General features: G+C 39.2%; 1 protein-coding gene and 1 long non-coding RNA gene across 4 annotated transcripts; one reads left to right on the forward strand and one right to left on the reverse strand.

Moving 5' to 3' along the window:
- LOC146490927 (flavin-containing monooxygenase 5-like) lies at positions 1–12,766 on the forward strand. Of its 3 annotated transcripts, none has more exons than XM_085151910.1 (10): positions 7,747–7,837; positions 8,248–8,388; positions 8,973–9,161; positions 9,312–9,477; positions 9,684–9,826; positions 10,106–10,302; positions 10,979–11,126; positions 11,212–11,419; positions 11,531–11,603; positions 11,686–12,766. In XM_085151910.1, the coding sequence occupies exons 2-10, from the start codon at positions 8,257–8,259 to the stop codon at positions 12,098–12,100; spliced, it is 1,671 nt and encodes a 556-aa protein (XP_085008036.1). In that variant the 5' UTR covers positions 7,747–7,837; positions 8,248–8,256; the 3' UTR covers positions 12,101–12,766. The 3 variants fall into 3 exon arrangements, with proteins under 3 accessions (XP_085008038.1, XP_085008036.1, XP_085008037.1); XM_085151911.1 differs by lacking the exon at positions 7,747–7,837 and adding an exon at positions 7,862–8,139; XM_085151912.1 differs by lacking the exons at positions 7,747–7,837; positions 8,248–8,388 and adding an exon at positions 1–147.
- Positions 1,515–5,672, reverse strand: LOC146490928 (uncharacterized). Its single transcript, XR_014872461.1, has 2 exons — positions 4,337–5,672; positions 1,515–4,250 (listed from the first exon to the last, which is right to left on the reverse strand). It is a non-coding gene; the product is annotated as an uncharacterized LOC146490928 (long non-coding RNA).
- Positions 12,767–18,555: the final 5,789 nt, after the last annotated feature.

Here is an 18,555-nt window from a genome sequence, read left to right on the forward strand (position 1 = left end):
CCACAGAGCTGAAGAATGACACATCGTGTAGCAATTGTTGGAGGAGGGGCTTCAGGTCTGGCCTCTATTAAGTGCTGTCTGGATGAGGGGCTGGAGCCTGTCTGCTTTGAAAGCAGCAATGACATTGGTGGTCTGTGGAGGTTTAAGGTGGGTTAGACAACATACAGATCGGACTTTGCTTTGCTCTGACAGATGAGATTTGTTTTTCTCTATTCATGGCTTTCTCCGCAGGAGAATCCAGAGCCAGACAGGGCCAGTATTTACTTTTCTGTCATAATCAACTCTTCCAAGGAAGAGTTTCAGTGATTTTCCCATCCCTGCACACTTCCCAAACTACATGCACAACTCCCTCATCGTGGACTACTTTGGACCACTTCCAGCTCACCAAGCACATACTCTTTAACGTAAGGATGTTTTGCTATTATCTGTATTCTATTGGCAAAACTTAACGTATCACCAGGTTTTCTAAAGAAAAAAAGCTTTTTTAGTACTTTTTTAGTACTGATATATATAAATGGGGCATACCCACACTCTTATCAACAACCTGCTTCTGTCTTTCTGTTTTCCAGACCAAAGTCTTGCAGGTGAAGCAGAAATCTGATTTTTCTCATTCGGGCGAGTGGGTTGTTGAAACAGAACAAGGATGGCAAGAAAGAGAAACACATTTTTGAAGCTGTGATGATCCTTAGTGGACACCACTGCTACCTCAACATGCCTCTTCATGACTTTCCAGGTAACACATGTCTGAGGGCTAGCAATAAACTACATGTAGATTTTATGTAGCCTTATAGAGTTTGGCTGTAACAATAGAAAGAGGAAGTAATAATATTTAATAACCAGTGTTTGACATTCTTTAACCATGTCTGTCGTGGAAACAGAAAGGGAGATTGTGTCTTGTTGTTTTATTTTCTTCAGGCATTGAAACTTTCCAGGGGAAGTATTTCCACAGCAGAGACTACAAGACTCCTGAGGAGTGAAGGAATAAAAAGGTCATAGTGATTGGAATTGGAAACTCTGGAGCAGAAATAGGAGTGGAACTGAGTAGAGTCACCAAGCAGGTTGGACTGAGATGAACTGATTCCTCATTTAACATTTTTTTAAAAAAAATAATAATAATTTACCCCAAATTTCATTCAGTTAAATTCAGCTCTGTCATTTTTGGACCTGAACCCATACCACCAAAACATACACCTTATACATGAATTATTAACCTATTAGTAGTTCAGACGCTATCAATATGATGAGAATTACATAAAAAAAATATATACCAAGAACCAGAGCAATGGCTGACAATGATTAATTTCATCCTAGGTTTACCTGAGCACTCGAAGGGGAGCCTGGATTCTGAACAGACTTGGGGATAATGGGATTCCCATTGACTTGTATTTTAACAGAGTGTTCGACTTTCTAAGGAAAACTGTTCCCTTTGTTTTTTTCTGTAGTCTGGGAGAGAGACGACTAAACAAAATATTTGATCATGCTCTGAACAATCTAAAGCCAAAGCACAGGTATTGTGTTATGTGGGATTATAATATTATTTTATGCCATGTTATACCCCTAATTAAAGATTGTGAATTATTATGTAGTTTTAGTTTGCATTATTCTCCTGAATTAGAAGAAGGTGATAACTATTACATTTGTTAAACTGATTTCCATTACGTTAGACTGCTGATTTATTGTGAATGAATGATATTGTTTTATGATGCATTATACTGCTGAGTTATAAGAAATACTGTTCGCAGAAAGTCATCGCCTTATTTGTCCGATTAGAAGAGAACAGAGCATACTGGAGAGGTTTTCTGCCCCATCTCAGCCGGAGCAGATAAACAGGGAGCCAAGGTCGTAGCTTAGGCGCCGTGTGAGAGAAAGAATATGAATGTTTAGGCTTTTATGATTAGGTGGGGGCCACTAGAGGCTATAAGAGTTTGATCAATGCTCCACCATTTTGAGATCTGATGCTGTCTGCGTACAGTGTCCATCTCCCACGCGTGTACATTAAAATCATCGTTTGACTCAACCCGGCCGGACCAGTGTTGTTATGTTGGTTTTCCTCTTGTATCCATCTCCAATATTTTGAATCCGTAACAGTTAATATCTACTAGAGATGGCACGATACCACTTTTTTATGTCCGATACCGATACCGATATCATAAATTTGGATATCTGCCGATACCGATATGAATCCGATATAGTGTGTTTTTTAATCAACAAAACGTTTTTTTAATATCTTGCTGCATTTTGTATAAGTTTATACTCAAGTTTAAATAAATAACAACACTAAAGCTATTCTGTTATACCTGTATGTAAAAAATACACTGCGTCCAAAATATGTCATAGTTCAGCAACACTGATCAATCTAATAAAGTTAAACCTGCTCCATCCTCCCTATTCTGGTATTTTAAAGAGTACTTAGAATAAATTTTAAGCAACCTAACTAATAGGGTTGCAAACTCCCAGCAAAAAAAAAATAAAAATAGGGAACCACCCTCCACCTCATGATGCTTAATCGATGTAATCAAATTTAATTTGATGCAGGGGGAAAATGCACAAAAATAAATTATTTTTCAAGAATAATTAAATAGATTCAACATCTTTCTTCAACAGAATTGCAGACTGCACAGATGGTACCTTCCCAAAGGAAAAAGTACTATAGCTTACTAGGGTATATTAGACTTAACAGTTACTATATACAGTAATGGACTTCTATATATTTTACACAAGTTTAAAACTTTGGGTGTAAGAGTCAGATAATTATTTATTAAAAACTAGACATTTTAAATGAGAATAAGAAAGAAAAGTATGTCTTTGTGCCCCCTTTTCCCTGTTCATGCCCTATCGGCCCCCCTGGCTAAACTTTGCTAGATCCGCCCCTGCACAATTACCAGCGTCAGCTGCGTAGAAAAAGATCCTGGTGTAGAAAGTAATATTAAATAAATTCTAACAACAGCTTATCAAGCTTAAACGTGCTGCTGTTGTTCAGCCGCTGGTTTCCTCTTTCTGGTGAGAAGTGGGCCAAAAACAAAGAAGAGAGACGGACTCGCGACAGAAAAGCCGATCAGCTGATCATTAAGCTGTTTCACGATTGAAGCAGCAGGAGAGAGAGAGAGAGAGAGAGAGAGAGGCAGTCACTCCAGGTATGGTTGTTAAGCTTAACGTGGGAATGCTTTACAGACATTCAGAGATGAATTTACACACTTGCTTTACTTCTCTCTGGGAAAACATCCTCATAGATGAAATGCTGGTTTGCTAGCAAGGCTACAAATACACACAGCCGCTCTATCACGTGATGCACACTGCTGCTACGTGCTACGGTTATGAGCCGAGTTACGCCGCGTAGCAAGTTTTGTGAGGTGCTTTTTTGATATTTAATGGATCGGATTACATTTTTTATTTCTCGCCGATATCCGATCCAGTAATTTGGGTCAGTATCGGACCGATACCGATACGTAATATCGGATCGGTCCATCTCTAATATCTACAACTGCACTTTATATTTGTAATGCAGTAGGCAGACTCCCTTGAATCTTGTGTTGGGCAAATCTTTATTACTATTTCGATGACTTTATTGCATTTCTTCCTATCAGATATTTTGGACAAAAACTTGGCTTCATGATTGCATGACTGGAAAGCCAGTAAATTCATTTTTTTCATCATATCAGTACGGCAACGTTTAACTTTCCATTTCAGGCTGTTTAGCCAATATCCAACATTAAATAATGAGCTTCCCAACCGCATCCTCTCTGGAACAATTCAAGTGAAACCCAACATCTGCAGATTTCAAGGTTCCAGTGTGGAGTTTGATGATGGCAGTGTAGTGGAAGATGTTGACCTGGTGGTAGGTCTGAAATTACCCACTTTTCTTCACCTTCAGCGGTCCTGACTAACATGGACCGCTGTCTTTCAGGTGTTTGCTACAGGATACCGATTTTCCTTTCCATTCCTGGCTTCACAGGTGGTCTCAGTGTCTAACAACAAAGCATCTCTGTACAAATATGTGTTTCCTTCTGAGCTCGAACGCCCCACGCTGGCTATCATTGGTCTAGTGCAGCCAGTGGAAATCTATTATGCCTATCTCCAAGTTGCAGGCCAGGTGGGCCACACGTGTCTTTAAAGGTCAGAGTTTAATTAATTTAATTAATGACCACAGTGGCACGAGTATGCCGGCTTGTACACATACACGAGAGACACGAGAGTTCTTCTTTACTGATGTTTACTGTGCTTCTCTTAACGTACACAGGTACACCGTAGAACTGGTGAATACAAATGTACAAGAAAATTATATTTCAGCATTAAAACATATTACAATATAAAATTCACAAAATATAAACAAACATACCACTTTGGCCTGCAAGTAGACAAACCGGTGTAATTGGAACTTAGGACTTATTTCTTCTTTCTTAGCTTGACTTTTACACGGCTAGACCGTCACCATGAGCAGCTTCTCTGACCTTACTTCCCAAAACAGGAAGTGACCTCTGCCCTTACCTTATACTTACAAAATTAACCGGTTATTTTCCATCTATCAAATTAACTGTACACCAATCCGGTAGGCAAAAAAGGAAAATGTTAACATACTCAACACAAAAATAAAACATACAAAATAAAATGCGTTAATTACATTATCATTACAAGAGCTCCGCCTACTGGTCAAATACTAACATAACAACTGTTACAACGAGGACCACAGTAGACCTTCTAATAGTATAATAGTACTAATTAGGGATGGGTACCGGTGTCCGGTGCCATGATGGCACCGGTTCTGACATAAACGGTAGTAACCAGACCGAAAAGCAGCGCACATTTCGGTGCTTCATTTCGGTGCTTTTTTTTCCTGAGCTGTGACACACTTTGAATTCTAGCCAATCATTTTACGTTTCCGAGGATAGTAGGCGGGCCCAGGTACGTACGTACTTTTAGAGCAGAGCTACAGATTAAAAATGCCCAAGGCGAAGCAGTCAAAAGTCTGGCTGTACTTCACAGCAAAATATGCAAACTCAGCAGCCTGCAACAAGTGCTTTAAGGTGATACTGTGATACTGTCAAAGGAGGTAACACCTCAAATCCGATGAAACACCTGGCGACGCATAGCGTTTTTTTTTTAAAGCAGAAAAATGCGCCGTATTTGATAGCTTGCTGCGAGACCTCACACCGAGCGCATCTCCTGCGGGTGTGGTGGTGACGGATGATGATGGCAGCAGCAGCCGTTCTTCTCTGCGTGAGTAGCTTCATGATGTTCGTGTGTAATTTACGTTCAGTAGGCTAACCACGTTATTACATTAATGCATGTAAGGTGAACTAGCAAACATCATCATAGCTACATGCGGCTGTCTTCTTGTTTGATGGCAGATACTCCCTTCACCCTGGCCAAAAAGGCTAAAATGACTAAAGAAAAAGTGGAAAACAGTTAAACATGAGGTTTTTGGACAAAGTTTGTTTTTGTTTAAGCACTGCTTCCAGCCAAGAATGATACCATATATGCCCTATAGCTGCAGAAAAGGCTAACATTGTTATCTTTTTACAAAAAAACAGCTGAACATGAGAGGTTTTTGGACCAATTTTGTGTTCTCCATTCTTTAAGCACCGGTTTGAGCACCGTTTAAGCACCGGCACCGTTTCAAAAGTACCAGTTTGGCACCGGTATCGGATAAAACCTAAACGATACCCATCCCTAGTACTAATGTTAACGAAGAGGCTGCATTAGACTGTTTTTAACAATGAAAGACATGAGTTTTTAAAATATACATTCTGGATTTGTTTAACTCTGCACTAGAATCTGAAAATAAGAGTTTCTGCAGCTATCTTAAAATTTTGCTTTTTGTTTTTTAATTTTATTTTCTGGCAAATAACTCAGCCAACAATCTGTGGTCGTTCCAGTAGCCAGTAATGAAATTTTCCAATAAAATTTCTATTAAATCATTTCCATAAGTCTACATGTTTTCTACAGTTACTTTATGGCTACTTGTGGCTTTTGCTTAGAGTGTCGAGCTTAAGAGTCGATTATTTTCTTTCTTCTTTTAAAGTATTTATTATTTTTAGGGCTCAAAGATTTGTGTCATGTTTAGAGGCAGGACTCACGCCCACGGCTGAATACAGTGCATTTATTCACAGTCAATAGAAAAAACACAGTTCAAAAAATATCTTAGCAGTTGGAAGGTCCAGTCTCCACAAGGCTTCCTTTTAGATGCAGACAAAGTAACTTTGTCACACCAGAGTCAGCTCACCACTGGATATCTCACAATTTCTAAATGATGTGCACAGGGACAGACCAGTTAACGTATCTTCACAATTAACCCAAATAAAATAGGAGCAGGAGCATCGTTTCATTTACTGCTTTCAAGGCAACAATCCAGCAAAGACTGATCCACTGCTCCTTCCTTATGAAGCTGCCCAAACAAGATCATCAGAGCAGGTGTGTTACTGCCACCAGGTGTGTGTCTGAAACTTGGTCACCACAATGCACAAAGGCCAGTGCATACACACACACAAACACACATAAATGCACACAAACAGGGAAAATGAGAGAATGGAGACACAGACTAAAACACCACAACAATTGGCAGGTTGAACGCTGAGGACTTGCAGTACCCTGACAGTTTTTTAACACTTAAAGGTTGATTTAGTAATGCATGAAAACATACGCAAGCATATCAGTGCTGTTTGACAGTGTTTCATTAGAAGTAGCAAAGTAAGTAAAAAAAAAAAAACATTTAAGCAGTGTCACTGTGGTATTTGAAGCACGAAATGTCCCTGCTTCCTTAAAATCCTTTACTTACCTCTCAGCTGGTCCAACATATAACAAAGCTTGATACTGCTTGACGTTTGTTGCTGAATTTTCAGTGCTTGTGGCACATAATTTGAAGAGGGAATTGATGCTGCTTCACTTTGTCTGGCTGTTTCTGAAATTTAGGGTCATGCGTTTCATGGTGGAAAGCTGAACCAGGTCATTTTGAAACAGTCACGCCTGACATTGGACGTTGGACTTTAACAACTCGATAACAAAACCAAGCTTTTCATTCCAAGACCCTGGGTAGTCAGTCCCACTTTTCCTCTGATACAAAGACATCATATCTCTATCATATAACCTGGTATAGGGCTTTATGAAAGGTGCCGCTCCTTGACTTTAGCCCCCAGAAAACCCTAAAAATGTAACAGTTTCATTTGAGTCCAGAACATTTCGTATCCTTTTTTTCTTTTTTAACACAAAGTCTTTAGACTTACAGAAGTAAACATATATTAGTATGAGAATTTTACAATGAGGCTTACTTTTTTGTGCAGAAAAAGATCTTGAGTCAGCTTGTAAATTCACACTGACGTTATACACGGTTGGATTTCTGTAAATAAATAACCAGAACAAACCACTGATCACACCGGTTGGCTGGCAGCGGGATCCGTGCCTTCTAAAGACAAACACCGCATGTAGTATCTCCGGATGTGATGGTTAAATGCAGCATGTAACATGAAGTTTTTCATGTTACATGCTTTGGAAATTAAGTGCAAAACACAACAAAAGGAAAAATTCATGAACACAAAATAAAAAGTAAATCTGAATGTAGTTATTTTATCTTGTTTTCTTCCTCTTTTTTAATAGAATATGTCTCCTTTTGTGCTCTTGCGCTTTGTGAACTATTATTTTTCTATTTTTATAGGTGTGTTGTGCACATCAGTCCTGCCATGCAGAGGCGTTGTCTGTTTGCTTTTCCCTCAGTCTTATTCTGACGCCACAGTGAATCAAGGGTCAGTATGCTACTTTATAAATTGAGGGGAGCAGCTCTCGCTCCGCCCACAGTTGAGTTGCTTGCAGCACAATAAACATTGTTTCTTTCTTCGAGGCATCAAAGGTAGGAAACGAGGATATGCGATCGCAGCTGATGAGTGCTTCCTGGAACAGATTTAAAGTCGATGATTGCGGCTGTCGGAGACTGTTTGTACTGTCCGTGCAGTCTGGAAAAGTTTGGCAACGATTGCACTCTTTATTGAGTTGTCTGCGTTGTGTGGCGTATCGAACAGCTAATAAACATATTAAGTCACTTTGATTTTTGCCAAGTTTTAAATGTGGCACATATCCAGTATTAGAGGAAGTGTTTTTCGGCAGTAATGTAAACATAACTGGAGAGCCTGAGATTTAACGGGAAAAATAAATGTAACGTTGTTGTTACTCTTGTTTTCTGCACAACTTCCTGCTCTGCGCGGCTCATTGGCTGCAGCTTCTTGTTAACTGTAAACATATTTTGCACTGTCTCCTTCGCAGAGCTGCAGTATGACCCGTCGTGTGGCAGTGATCGGAGGAGGGTCTTCGGGTCTGGCTTGCATAAAGTGCTGTTTGGATGAGGGGCTGGAGCCTGTGTGCTTCGAAAGCAGCGATGACATTGGTGGGCTGTGGAGGTTTAAGGTTGGCTGACGCTATGTGAATCACTTTACTTTTGGTCATGTTTTATTATTTTTTATACATATGAAGTGGATTTTCTTCATTTCGGGGGCACATGGTGCGCACTGAGACTCGGAATTTGATCCGAAATAAATATTATGCTGAAAATGGTGCGGGCACAATTTTCAAGCTCATATACAACCTTGAGCACTGATTTATTGCGTGATAGGTGACAGTGCACAAGGGTTGAAGCACTGTTTTGAATCAGATATCTTGTTTGCTCAGTGACAAAACAAGTATTTAGATTTCTTACTTGAGAAAAAGTGGTAATCCTTCTCAAGAAGCCTAATACCTAGTTCAAAAGTTTTAGCATTAAATATTCTCAATTTCAATAATTATCAGTAATACAGCAGATTATATTGGGAAATGTAAACTCTAAAATAAATGGTGTGAAAACCAAAGTACAATGTTTGCATCATAATATTTATTAGACGCGTAAAAACATAGATATAATTAAACTACAAATGCAATAAAACTGTACTCAGGCCTCTGACGAGCATTGAAAGAGTAATTGTGCTTCAGCTCAATTATTTATTTATTAACTTTAGGAGAATCCAGAGCCAGACAGGGCCAGCATCTACCACTCTGTCATCATCAACACCTCAAAGGAGATGATGTGTTTCAGTGACTTTCCCATCCCTGCACACTTCCCAAACTTCATGCACAACTCCCTCATCATGGACTACTTTCGGCTGTATGCTGACCACTTCCAGCTCACCAAGCACATACGCTTTAATGTAAGAATGCTTTATGATGTCTGAAATGGTAAATTGTATCACATAATTAAAAAATAAATGAATAAAATTTAATCCTAATTACTACATCATTAATTTCATAGAAAAAAAATACTTTGTTCTGTCCCCTGCTTCTGTCTTTCTGTTGTCCAGACCAAAGTCTTGCAGGTGAAGCAGAAATCAGATTTTTCTCATTCAGGCGAGTGGGTTGTTGAAACGGAGAACAAGGATGGCAAGAAGGAGAAACACATTTTTGAAGCTGTGATGATCTGTATTGGACATCACTGCAACCCCAATATGCCTCTTCATGACTTTCCAGGTAACCGTTGGCTTACAATCGATTACATCTTAGTTACCTTAAGGGGGGAAAAAACTACTGACTCTGCAGTTGTAGCAAAATAAAGAGGGAATTGTGTTATTGTTTAAATCAACCATTGACACTTTCACGTATCTTCAAATATAGGTCAGAGCAGAAGTATTGAAACATTGTGTCTACCCACCATAAGTCTGTCTTATTTTCTTCAGGCATTGAAACTTTCACGGGGAAGTATTTCCACAGCAGAGACTACAAGACTCCCGAGGAGTGGAGGAATAAAAAGGTCGTGGTGATTGGAATTGGAAACTCTGGAGGAGACATAGCAGTGGAACTGAGTAGAGTCACCAAGCAGGTTGGAATGAGTTGGTCGCATCATTAGAGTAAGAATGTGTCTGAACTGATTTAGTATTTAACATGTGAAACTTCATGATTCTCACAGTTTTAAAGCTGAATCCAAAATAAATACAAGCATGTAAAACCAAACAATGGACATAATTATTTAACTTGTATATCTTCTTAATGCTTTATTTACATATTAGTAATTAGTAATATTAGTAGTTTAGAAAGTAAAAATTGAGACAATTCAGACAGAAGCAACAAGAGAGCTAACTACTCTTTCTTTTCTTCAAAGCTTTACCTGAGCACTCGAAGAGGAGCCTGGGTTCTGAACAGAGTTGGAGACAATGGGGTGCCCCTTGACCTGACTGTTAATAGAATCCTGGAGATTCTGAGGAAAATCCTTCCCTTTGATTTTTTATGTAGTATGGCAGAGAGTCGGCTCAACCAAAGATTCAATCATGGTCTTTACAATCTAAAGCCAAAACACAGGTACTGTATTTGTAGCTAGTATAGAATGTAATATAATCTGCCACTTTAGATTTTTCCAAGTGGTTGTTCTAAGACAAAAATTATGGCCTTTTTGTGCTCACCTTTGTCCTCCTGAACAGTGGCACACACCGGAAGCAGCGTGATGTGTTACTGGCATGCAATATTTTGCTTTTTTAGGTGTATCATGCACCTCTTAAGTTTTGTAACCTGGCCCACAAAGCTGGCACAGTCAAGCTGGATGAGTGGTTTGGCCATTTCAGTGATCTATCAGTGCAGGTTCTCAGAAAAGTCCCAGCTTATGCATCTGCAGATGCTTCAGCAGCTGGAAAAGATGAGAATTTTCTGCATGCAGTCACTTTGCTTCCTGTATTGATTACTGCATATATCATCACTGTTGCCTTTTTTTTTTTCCTGAGCAGTGACACATATTGTTCAGGATACGATGTTGGTGTTATTTTATGCAACAACAGTGCAACGTCCAGTGTAAACAACCAGTTCAAAGTACGAAACTTCTGGCTACAAATGTTGGTCCCACAACAACAACCCCTTGTCAAAATCAGTGCCAACGTTGACATTTTCTGATATTCACGTTTGCAATTAGATTTTTTTGTATAAATAAAATAATATGAAAAAACTCCTTTCTGAATTTTTTTGTATTTTTGACTTTTTATTTCAGGCTGTTCAGCCAACATCCCACAGTGAATGATGAGCTTCCCAACCGCATCCTCTCTGGAACAGTTCAGGTGAAACCCAACATCAGCAGATTTCAAGGTTCCAGTGTGGAGTTTGATGATGGAAGTGTAGTGGAAGATGTTGACCTGGTGGTAGGTCTGGAATTACATACTTTTCTTCACCTTCATAGAGATCAGTGAAATTGACTTTTGACTAACATGGACCGCTGTCTTTCAGGTGTTTGGTACAGGATACCAGTTTTCCTTTCCGTTCCTGGCTTCACAGGTGGTCTCTGTGTCTAACAACAAAGCATCTCTGTACAAATATGTGTTTCCTCCTGAGCTCGAACGCCCCACTCTGGCTATCATTGGTCTAATACAGCCACTGGGAGCCGTTATGCCCATCTCTGAGATGCAGGCCAGATGGGCTACACGTGTCTTCAAAGGTAAAAATGACTTTTTCTTTAACACAGCTTTTTCTCATCACTCAAGATTTTAGACTTTTTATAGAGTTGTTATTTTTACTACAGTAAACAGCTTTGTCCCCTTTCAAACAGGCTGCATAAAGCTTCCTTCATCAGCTGCCATGCTAAAAGATATTCAGTGTAAGCAGGAGGCCATGGCTCAAAGGTAATGAAGTGGATTTACTCAGCTTTATAGAAACCCATATTTAAGATCTGCATCTTCATATGTTCAACTCAAACTTTTTTAGGTATGTCACCAGTCAGAGACACACCATCCAGGTGGACTACATCAGCTACATGGATGAAATAGCAGAGCTAGTGGGAGTTCAACCCAACATCTCAAGGATGCTGCTGACTGACCCCAGGCTGGGAATGAATGTGCTCTTTGGTCCCTGCACGCCGTACCAGTATCGTCTCAGGGGGCCAGGAAAGTGGGCTGGAGCCCGCCAGGCCATCCTCACTCAGTGGGAGAGAGTGGCTCAACCTATGCAGACCAGGCAATGCGATGAGCCCAAACCCAGGAGATCGTATAAGTGGCCTCTGTTTCTGTCGGCTGTTGCTGTGGGCTCGGCTGCCTACATTAGCAAGAACAACCTTCCAGCTTTCCTCCAGGATCCCACTGCTTTGCTGGACAGGGTTAAAATGTACCTGCCTACACAATGATGGAAAATTCATAACTCATCAGCTTACTAAGTGAGTGATGCAATTGTATATTAACATCAAAGGCCAGCTGATCTTAAATGACTAAAAGCTACAGTTACAGCTACATTCATGTGTATTGTTTCAGGTTTCTTGCTTTATACCTTCAGAATTGTGTAACTGGATAGATCTCCTTTTTTAATTACACAATTTCTGCAGGCTTTTTGTTTTAACACTTAACAGGATGCTGTGACATAGAATCTAATTTGAGCCGATTAAAAAAAGAAAATTGTTTTCCAACAAAAAAAAATACATTAATAGCGCTTTAATCCAGATTTGTTTGCAATATAAGAGCATAAACATGGGTAAAAAGAAATTATGCTAGCACAGAATGCCATTGTAGAGGGGTAAACTGTTGTTATCCTTTTTTTAACATCAGCACTGTTACTCTACATTGACATGCTGCTCTGTTTTCTTTCATTATATTAATTGAAGTATTCAAATGTTTTTACAACATTACTGATACACAGCACAGATGGTTTACTATTGTTTCTTTCAAATAAAAATAAATCAGTGTTGTCACATCTTTCACTACATTGTGTTGTTTTATCCATTACTATGTCCCAGTGACTGTAAAGTATGAAAAACATGACTCATAACTATAAATAAAAGTTCAGCACTTGAAACAAATCCATTTTCATGTCTTTTATTAGTAAATAAATCTTTTAAGCCACAAAGATCTGAGATTGTTTGCTGAAAAAATAAAGATCTCTTTTCTCTGCTTTGACTTGGTATTAATACTAAAGACCAGTGCAAGCACGCCTCTGTCTTGATGGTGATTGATTGATTGATTATGCCTTCAATTGTCACTTGCAATGTTATACGTACATCTTACCTGCAGTGAAATGGGACCCCTTCCGACCATACATACATTATTGGGGTGCTCAGGAGGTAGAGCGGGTCAGCTGCTGATGAGAAGGTTTGATCCCTGGCTCCCCCAGTTTGCATGCCAAATATCCTTGGGCAAGATACTAACCCCGACTTGCTCTCCGATGCTTCCATCGGAGTATGAATGCGTATGAACGATACTTAGAAAGCACTCAAAGTAGATAATAGTGCTTGTGTTAATGGGGTGAATGCGTTATGTTGTCTAGAGCGCTTTGAGTACTCCAGGAGGCCAGAAAAGCTCTATATAAGAATCAGTCCATTTACCATCATTGTTTGCAATGATAATGGATGAAGCTTCAGTTTTACAGCTGAATTGAACTTTCAGTTAACTTTCTAGTGTAGATTGTTAATAACTCTACACAATCTAAACCCAAAGCAGAGTTAAAGCATGTCCCACTGGGAAACAGACCCAGGACACACTGGAGAGATTATATCTCTTGGCTCGCCTGAGGACACCTTGGCGTTTCCCTGGAGAAGTTGGAGGAGGTGGCCATATGTTCTGCCTGCTTGCCTACCTGCTTAGTTCCATGTGTTTTCCCAGTTTAGTTAGTTTTGTATTTCTGGTGTTCAGCAATAAAGCTGCATTTTGAGTTCTTTTGAGTTGGTCTTATCACCTGACTAAATGTAGAGTCAGAATACTCCCAAGAGCATTTTGTGGAGGAATGTCTACGTTAAGAGGAACAACCTTCCAGCTTTCCTACAGGATCCCGCTCGTTTGCTGGACAGGGTTAAAATCTACCTGCCTACACAGTAATGCAAAATGTATAACTGAACAGAAATAAAAGATCTGATTAGTCTTGTAATAGTTTAGTAGTTGGTAATGCTTTTGCAAGAAATAACATGAGCGTTGGAAATGGACTAATTACTGAAATATATTAGTGAGTGGTGCAATGATTTAATTACTTCAAAGGCCAACTACAATATGTCACAATCTGCAGAGGCAGACCGCATGAATTGTTTATGTGAGGACCCAAAAGCAGACCACAGACAGATGGATGAGACTGTCAAAATAAAACAGTAAAAAGGGAAACTAATACACTTGGACTTAACAAGAGAACAGGGAATTGACAATGGGAGACGAGACGCAAACATAAATATGGAACACATACAGAGGATATGACGGGCTGGTGAGAACACACATAACAGATGGGGAAGACCAAGCATGAGACACAAAGGGAAACGTAAACAAGAGGAGGAGATGAAAACAGAGAGAGAGAGAAGGAGAGCGAGAAGGGGCACAAGGGTGAGGGAGAGACAGGCTGGGGAAACATGGGCAAACATTACAGACAGGGGAGGCATGGAATAAATGCAAAGAGGGGAACACGGGAACTAAATGGGGAAAACCCAGACATGAGCATCACACACACGCATATAAACAGAGACACAGAGAGAGGGGCACAGAGGACAAAGACTCAAGGGAATCTAATAAACAAGGAACTAAACTGATGATACGTGAACTCAGAGATGAAATAAGAATGAACTCAGAACTAACCAGTTAAATGAAAATAATCATAATAAAGCATAACAGATATGAAAACACAAGAAAACTCATCAAATAATAATAATATGATTGTTTCTGTATCATCTTAGCATTATTCAATTGAACGGATGCCTCGTTCAGGAGTGTCATTATGCCTTTCTGTGCCCTATGGCTAGAGTTTCAAAAATTCTATTTAAATGACTAATTATAGTTTTTTAACATTTATTATGAATTTCTTTGAGTCTGAACAGTTAAAAAATATTAAAACATTTTCATGTAAAGCAGTACTGTATGCCCCTGTGTTCCTTTCTGTGGTTTACATTATTTTTTCACTTTTGTATTGAGTAATATAAAACGCTTCTCAACTCTCAGGCACCATTTTGGCCGAGAGGTTCTGTAGAGCTTGTGAGAAGAAAACAGCTCGAAGTAAGTGTAAGGTTAATATGATCATTGTAGACAATATTTTTTCTAAGTGTCCTAAAATGTCAGGACTTAAAATTGTAGAATTGCATATGCTCAATTTATGCTCAGATCTAGCAAAGGAAGTAAATAGAAAAACTTTTTCTGATAAAAAAAAATAAAACAGCCTCAACATTCCCCTTAAAGGTTTGGTTTTTTGTGTTTTCTTTTTGTGCTGTTGACACTGTGTTAAAGGTTCATGCCTCTTATTCATTTGGCTTTTCTATTAATCAGGTTGTCATGAAAAGTTTGGACACTTTTTTATTTGTGTAACTGGAACTGATGCATAATTTGCATAATGCATAATTTATCCCAAAGTGTACTCATAATGTCCATTTCTCCGCAAATCTGATCTAAAAAAGTCAGCAGATTTCTGAGTTATATAGTTACCCTATGGCATTTATTTTACTGACATTGCAGTTGACTGGACTTTGATCTTCTCTATTATATCAGCTCCATGAATGAGATAACAAAATTCCTGAATGAACCCAGGTTGCCACTCAGTGTTGCACAATCCCTGTATTCTATAAGAGCATTTGCAGTGTCCAGCTCATCAACCTGTGCAAAGCAGACCTAAAGGTGGGTTCCATTAGCTTATTAAATGTTGTTAGATTGTTGTTATAACAAGAAGGCATAAGGGAACAAGGGATGAGAAAAGGGTGCTGTCACATGAAGTGGATGTGGGGCCTATTTTAAGGAGCTTGGAAAGAAAAGCGTCTGGACTTCTTTAAGTTGCTTGAAGACCTTCAAGCAACTTAAAGAAGTCCAGACGCTTTTCTTTCCAAGCTCCCGATGACCTGGATGACTGAGAACCTTCACAGACATGTGGGGCCTATGTTATTTTCTGTACCCAACATCTAGACTAAAAGTGAAACAACTAGTAGCTCAGTGTTCCAACATTAGGGAAAAGCAACTGCTATCACAACTAGAGATTGATGAGCTACAGCATAATTGTTACAACAAGGGGAAACCAGCACGTCAGGTCAGGTCAGGGTGAGATATTATCATCCCCACCCCACCTAAGATTAAGTACCGAGCCCCAACTAGCACATTGAAGGCGTGGGGCGCTTTATCTGAGAGATAGTATCATGGCTAAGCTGAAAACCTGGACCCTCCATGACCAATTTCGTGAAGTACCCTCTGAAGGTCTACTAGAAGATGTGAATGCAACGTAAGGGGAAACCAGTCAGAAACAAACTGATCTACAACATGAAAACAGTGATCAGCTGTGCCTTTCTGGAAAAAGAGACTCGAGGCCAAGATCAAGGTAGCACACAGGGAAGCCAACTATCAGAGCTGCAGAAAAGTATGATGAAGAAAGGGTAGCACAGCAAGGAAAGCCTAAGAAATACAGCAAGCTATCCATACCTGAGACTTGACATAACCCATAACAACAGTGCTCAGTGGCTATAGTGGATCTAAGAGCAGACCATAGCAACCTCCCTGAACAGCTCCAGTAAGCATCACAGTGGCAGACATCCAAGAAAGGGTCTCCTTGGGCTCCTTAGGCTACGGATACCAACTGGGGAATGGAGCAATTGTCAGCCCCCTAATCTAGATAGATGACATCAAGCTGTATGCCAAGGGTGAACGAGACATTGATTCACTGATCCACAACACCAGGATCTACGGGATGTCATTCGGAGTCAAGAAGTGTAGTCGGATGGTAACAAAGAGAAGGAAGGTAGTCAGAACTCTCTCTCTCTCTGTGTGTGTGTGTGTGTGTGTGTGTGTGTGTGTGTGTGTGTGTGTGTGTTGCAAAGGTCTTGAGGGAGCTCATTGGTTGATTTTTTGACATGTTCAATACTTTTTCCCTGTTTCATTTCACATTGTTGCACATAATGTGTGGATTGGATGGGTTGATACTGACATCTGGTGAGGATTCCATGTCAATGGCAACTTCACGCAAGTAAATTTACTTAGAAAATTGTTGACGTCTTCAATACCCAACAGCTCACACATACACCATCCTCTTGTAACTCACCTAATTCCTCTAACACAGGGGTTTCCAACTCCAGTCCTCAAGAGCTACTGTCCTGCAGCTTTTAGATGCATCATTACTCCTACACAGCTGAATCAAATGGTCGAATTACCTTTTCAGCATGCCATCAAGTTTGGCAAAGACCTAGTAACAAGCCAATCATTTGATTCAGGCATTCCGGAGCAAGGATGCATCTAAAAGCTGCAGGACAGTAGCTCTCGGGTACTGGAGACCTCTGCTCAAGTCCATGCATGAATTGCACACACCAAGTATTTTTCTAAATTTATTACCTTTACCCCCTGGGCAGTTCTTATTACATAACTCCATATCAAGGCTGAATCATGGACTGATAATGTAGCCTAAATTAATCAGTAATGCCACCTAATGGTGCTTTGGGTATTTGCGTAATGTTTTGCTTCAAAAAGCCACATGAAACTACAGTATGTTTTTCGTATTGTCCTTTGTGTCTCACTGCATCACACTGGAAGCCACATGGAAGCATGTGATTATGAATCTCCCTCTTGCAGCCAAATCAGTGACTATGATTAACTAAGATTGCTTTTTAAGGATGGCATAGTACCATTGTGTCATGCAATTGTCCATTAAAGCAGGATAAAAACGTGAGAAAGTAAAAAAAGAAAGAAAAAAAATAATAATAATTTGATGTTTGTGAGAGTGAAATGAGAATTCTAATCCAAAAGGTAGTTTGTCACTGTGTTTGTTATTCTATAAAATTCTATAAAGGTTTACAAAATAATTTTTTTTGTCTTTTATTTTAGTTCAGTAATATATAATCGTTGTGTTTTAAAACAAACCTTTTGCTTGTTTGTTTTTATTAATAAATCAGATAGATAGATAGATAGATAGATAGATAGATAGATAGATAGATTGATTGATTGATTGATTGATTGATTTTTTAAATTTTGTTTTACTGTACATACTAAGTTATCCGCCGTTCACGAGCCGCCGCTAAACACCCCAGAAGAAGCTTCGTCCACGCGTGATTTCTTAACATTTGGGTTGCCAGATTTAGAGATAACAAGATATGGAGGAAAATACGTGAAGGAAAATTCACGTATTTGACGCTAGAGACTGCTCATTTGTCTTTTGAGTGAGTTCGCCATGAACTGACGGTGTATAAATAACACTGAAATGAACTGAACTGAAATGATAACATGCTAACTTAAAAATGCAACGTCTGGCTTTACTTAGAGAAGTCCAAATGAATTTATTCTAAACCAAAAGATGCCATGCAAGTAATGAAAGCACCACACCTTGACTTCCATGGCACAATATCACACTTGACTGTAGTTTCTGAAGTAAGTGTCTGACAAATGGACAGAGAATACTAAACTGGAATTTTTTAAACATTCCAGATCGTTGTGGGGTATTTATTTATTTCAATTTATTTCAATTTATTTCAATTTATTTCAATTTATTTAAAATACGACTTTTATAGCTTTAGATGTCTCACTTGGGTCGTTCAGCATTTAAATTCCTTCATTGTGACGGAATTGACAGCCTCTAGCAGCATTAACGAGTTACAAAAAGCATCAGTAAAACTTAAAAAAAAAAAAAAAAGAATTCAGATGATACATAAGTGTGGTTGTA

Source organism: Neolamprologus multifasciatus, chromosome 23 (assembly GCF_963576455.1).
Source record: "Neolamprologus multifasciatus chromosome 23, fNeoMul1.2, whole genome shotgun sequence".
In the NCBI taxonomy this organism is placed as follows: domain Eukaryota; kingdom Metazoa; phylum Chordata; class Actinopteri; order Cichliformes; family Cichlidae; genus Neolamprologus; species Neolamprologus multifasciatus.

Bases quoted from the DNA above. Each gene is read 5' to 3' on its own strand.
- LOC146490927 (XM_085151912.1), top strand. From the start codon at position 16: ATGACACATCGTGTAGCAATTGTTGGAGGAGGGGCTTCAGGTCTGGCC. The intron at 148-8,972 runs GTGGGTTAGACA...TATTAACTTTAG, and splicing joins GTGGTCTGTGGAGGTTTAAG to GAGAATCCAGAGCCAGACAG. The intron at 9,827-10,105 runs GTTGGAATGAGT...TTTTCTTCAAAG, and splicing joins TGAGTAGAGTCACCAAGCAG to CTTTACCTGAGCACTCGAAG.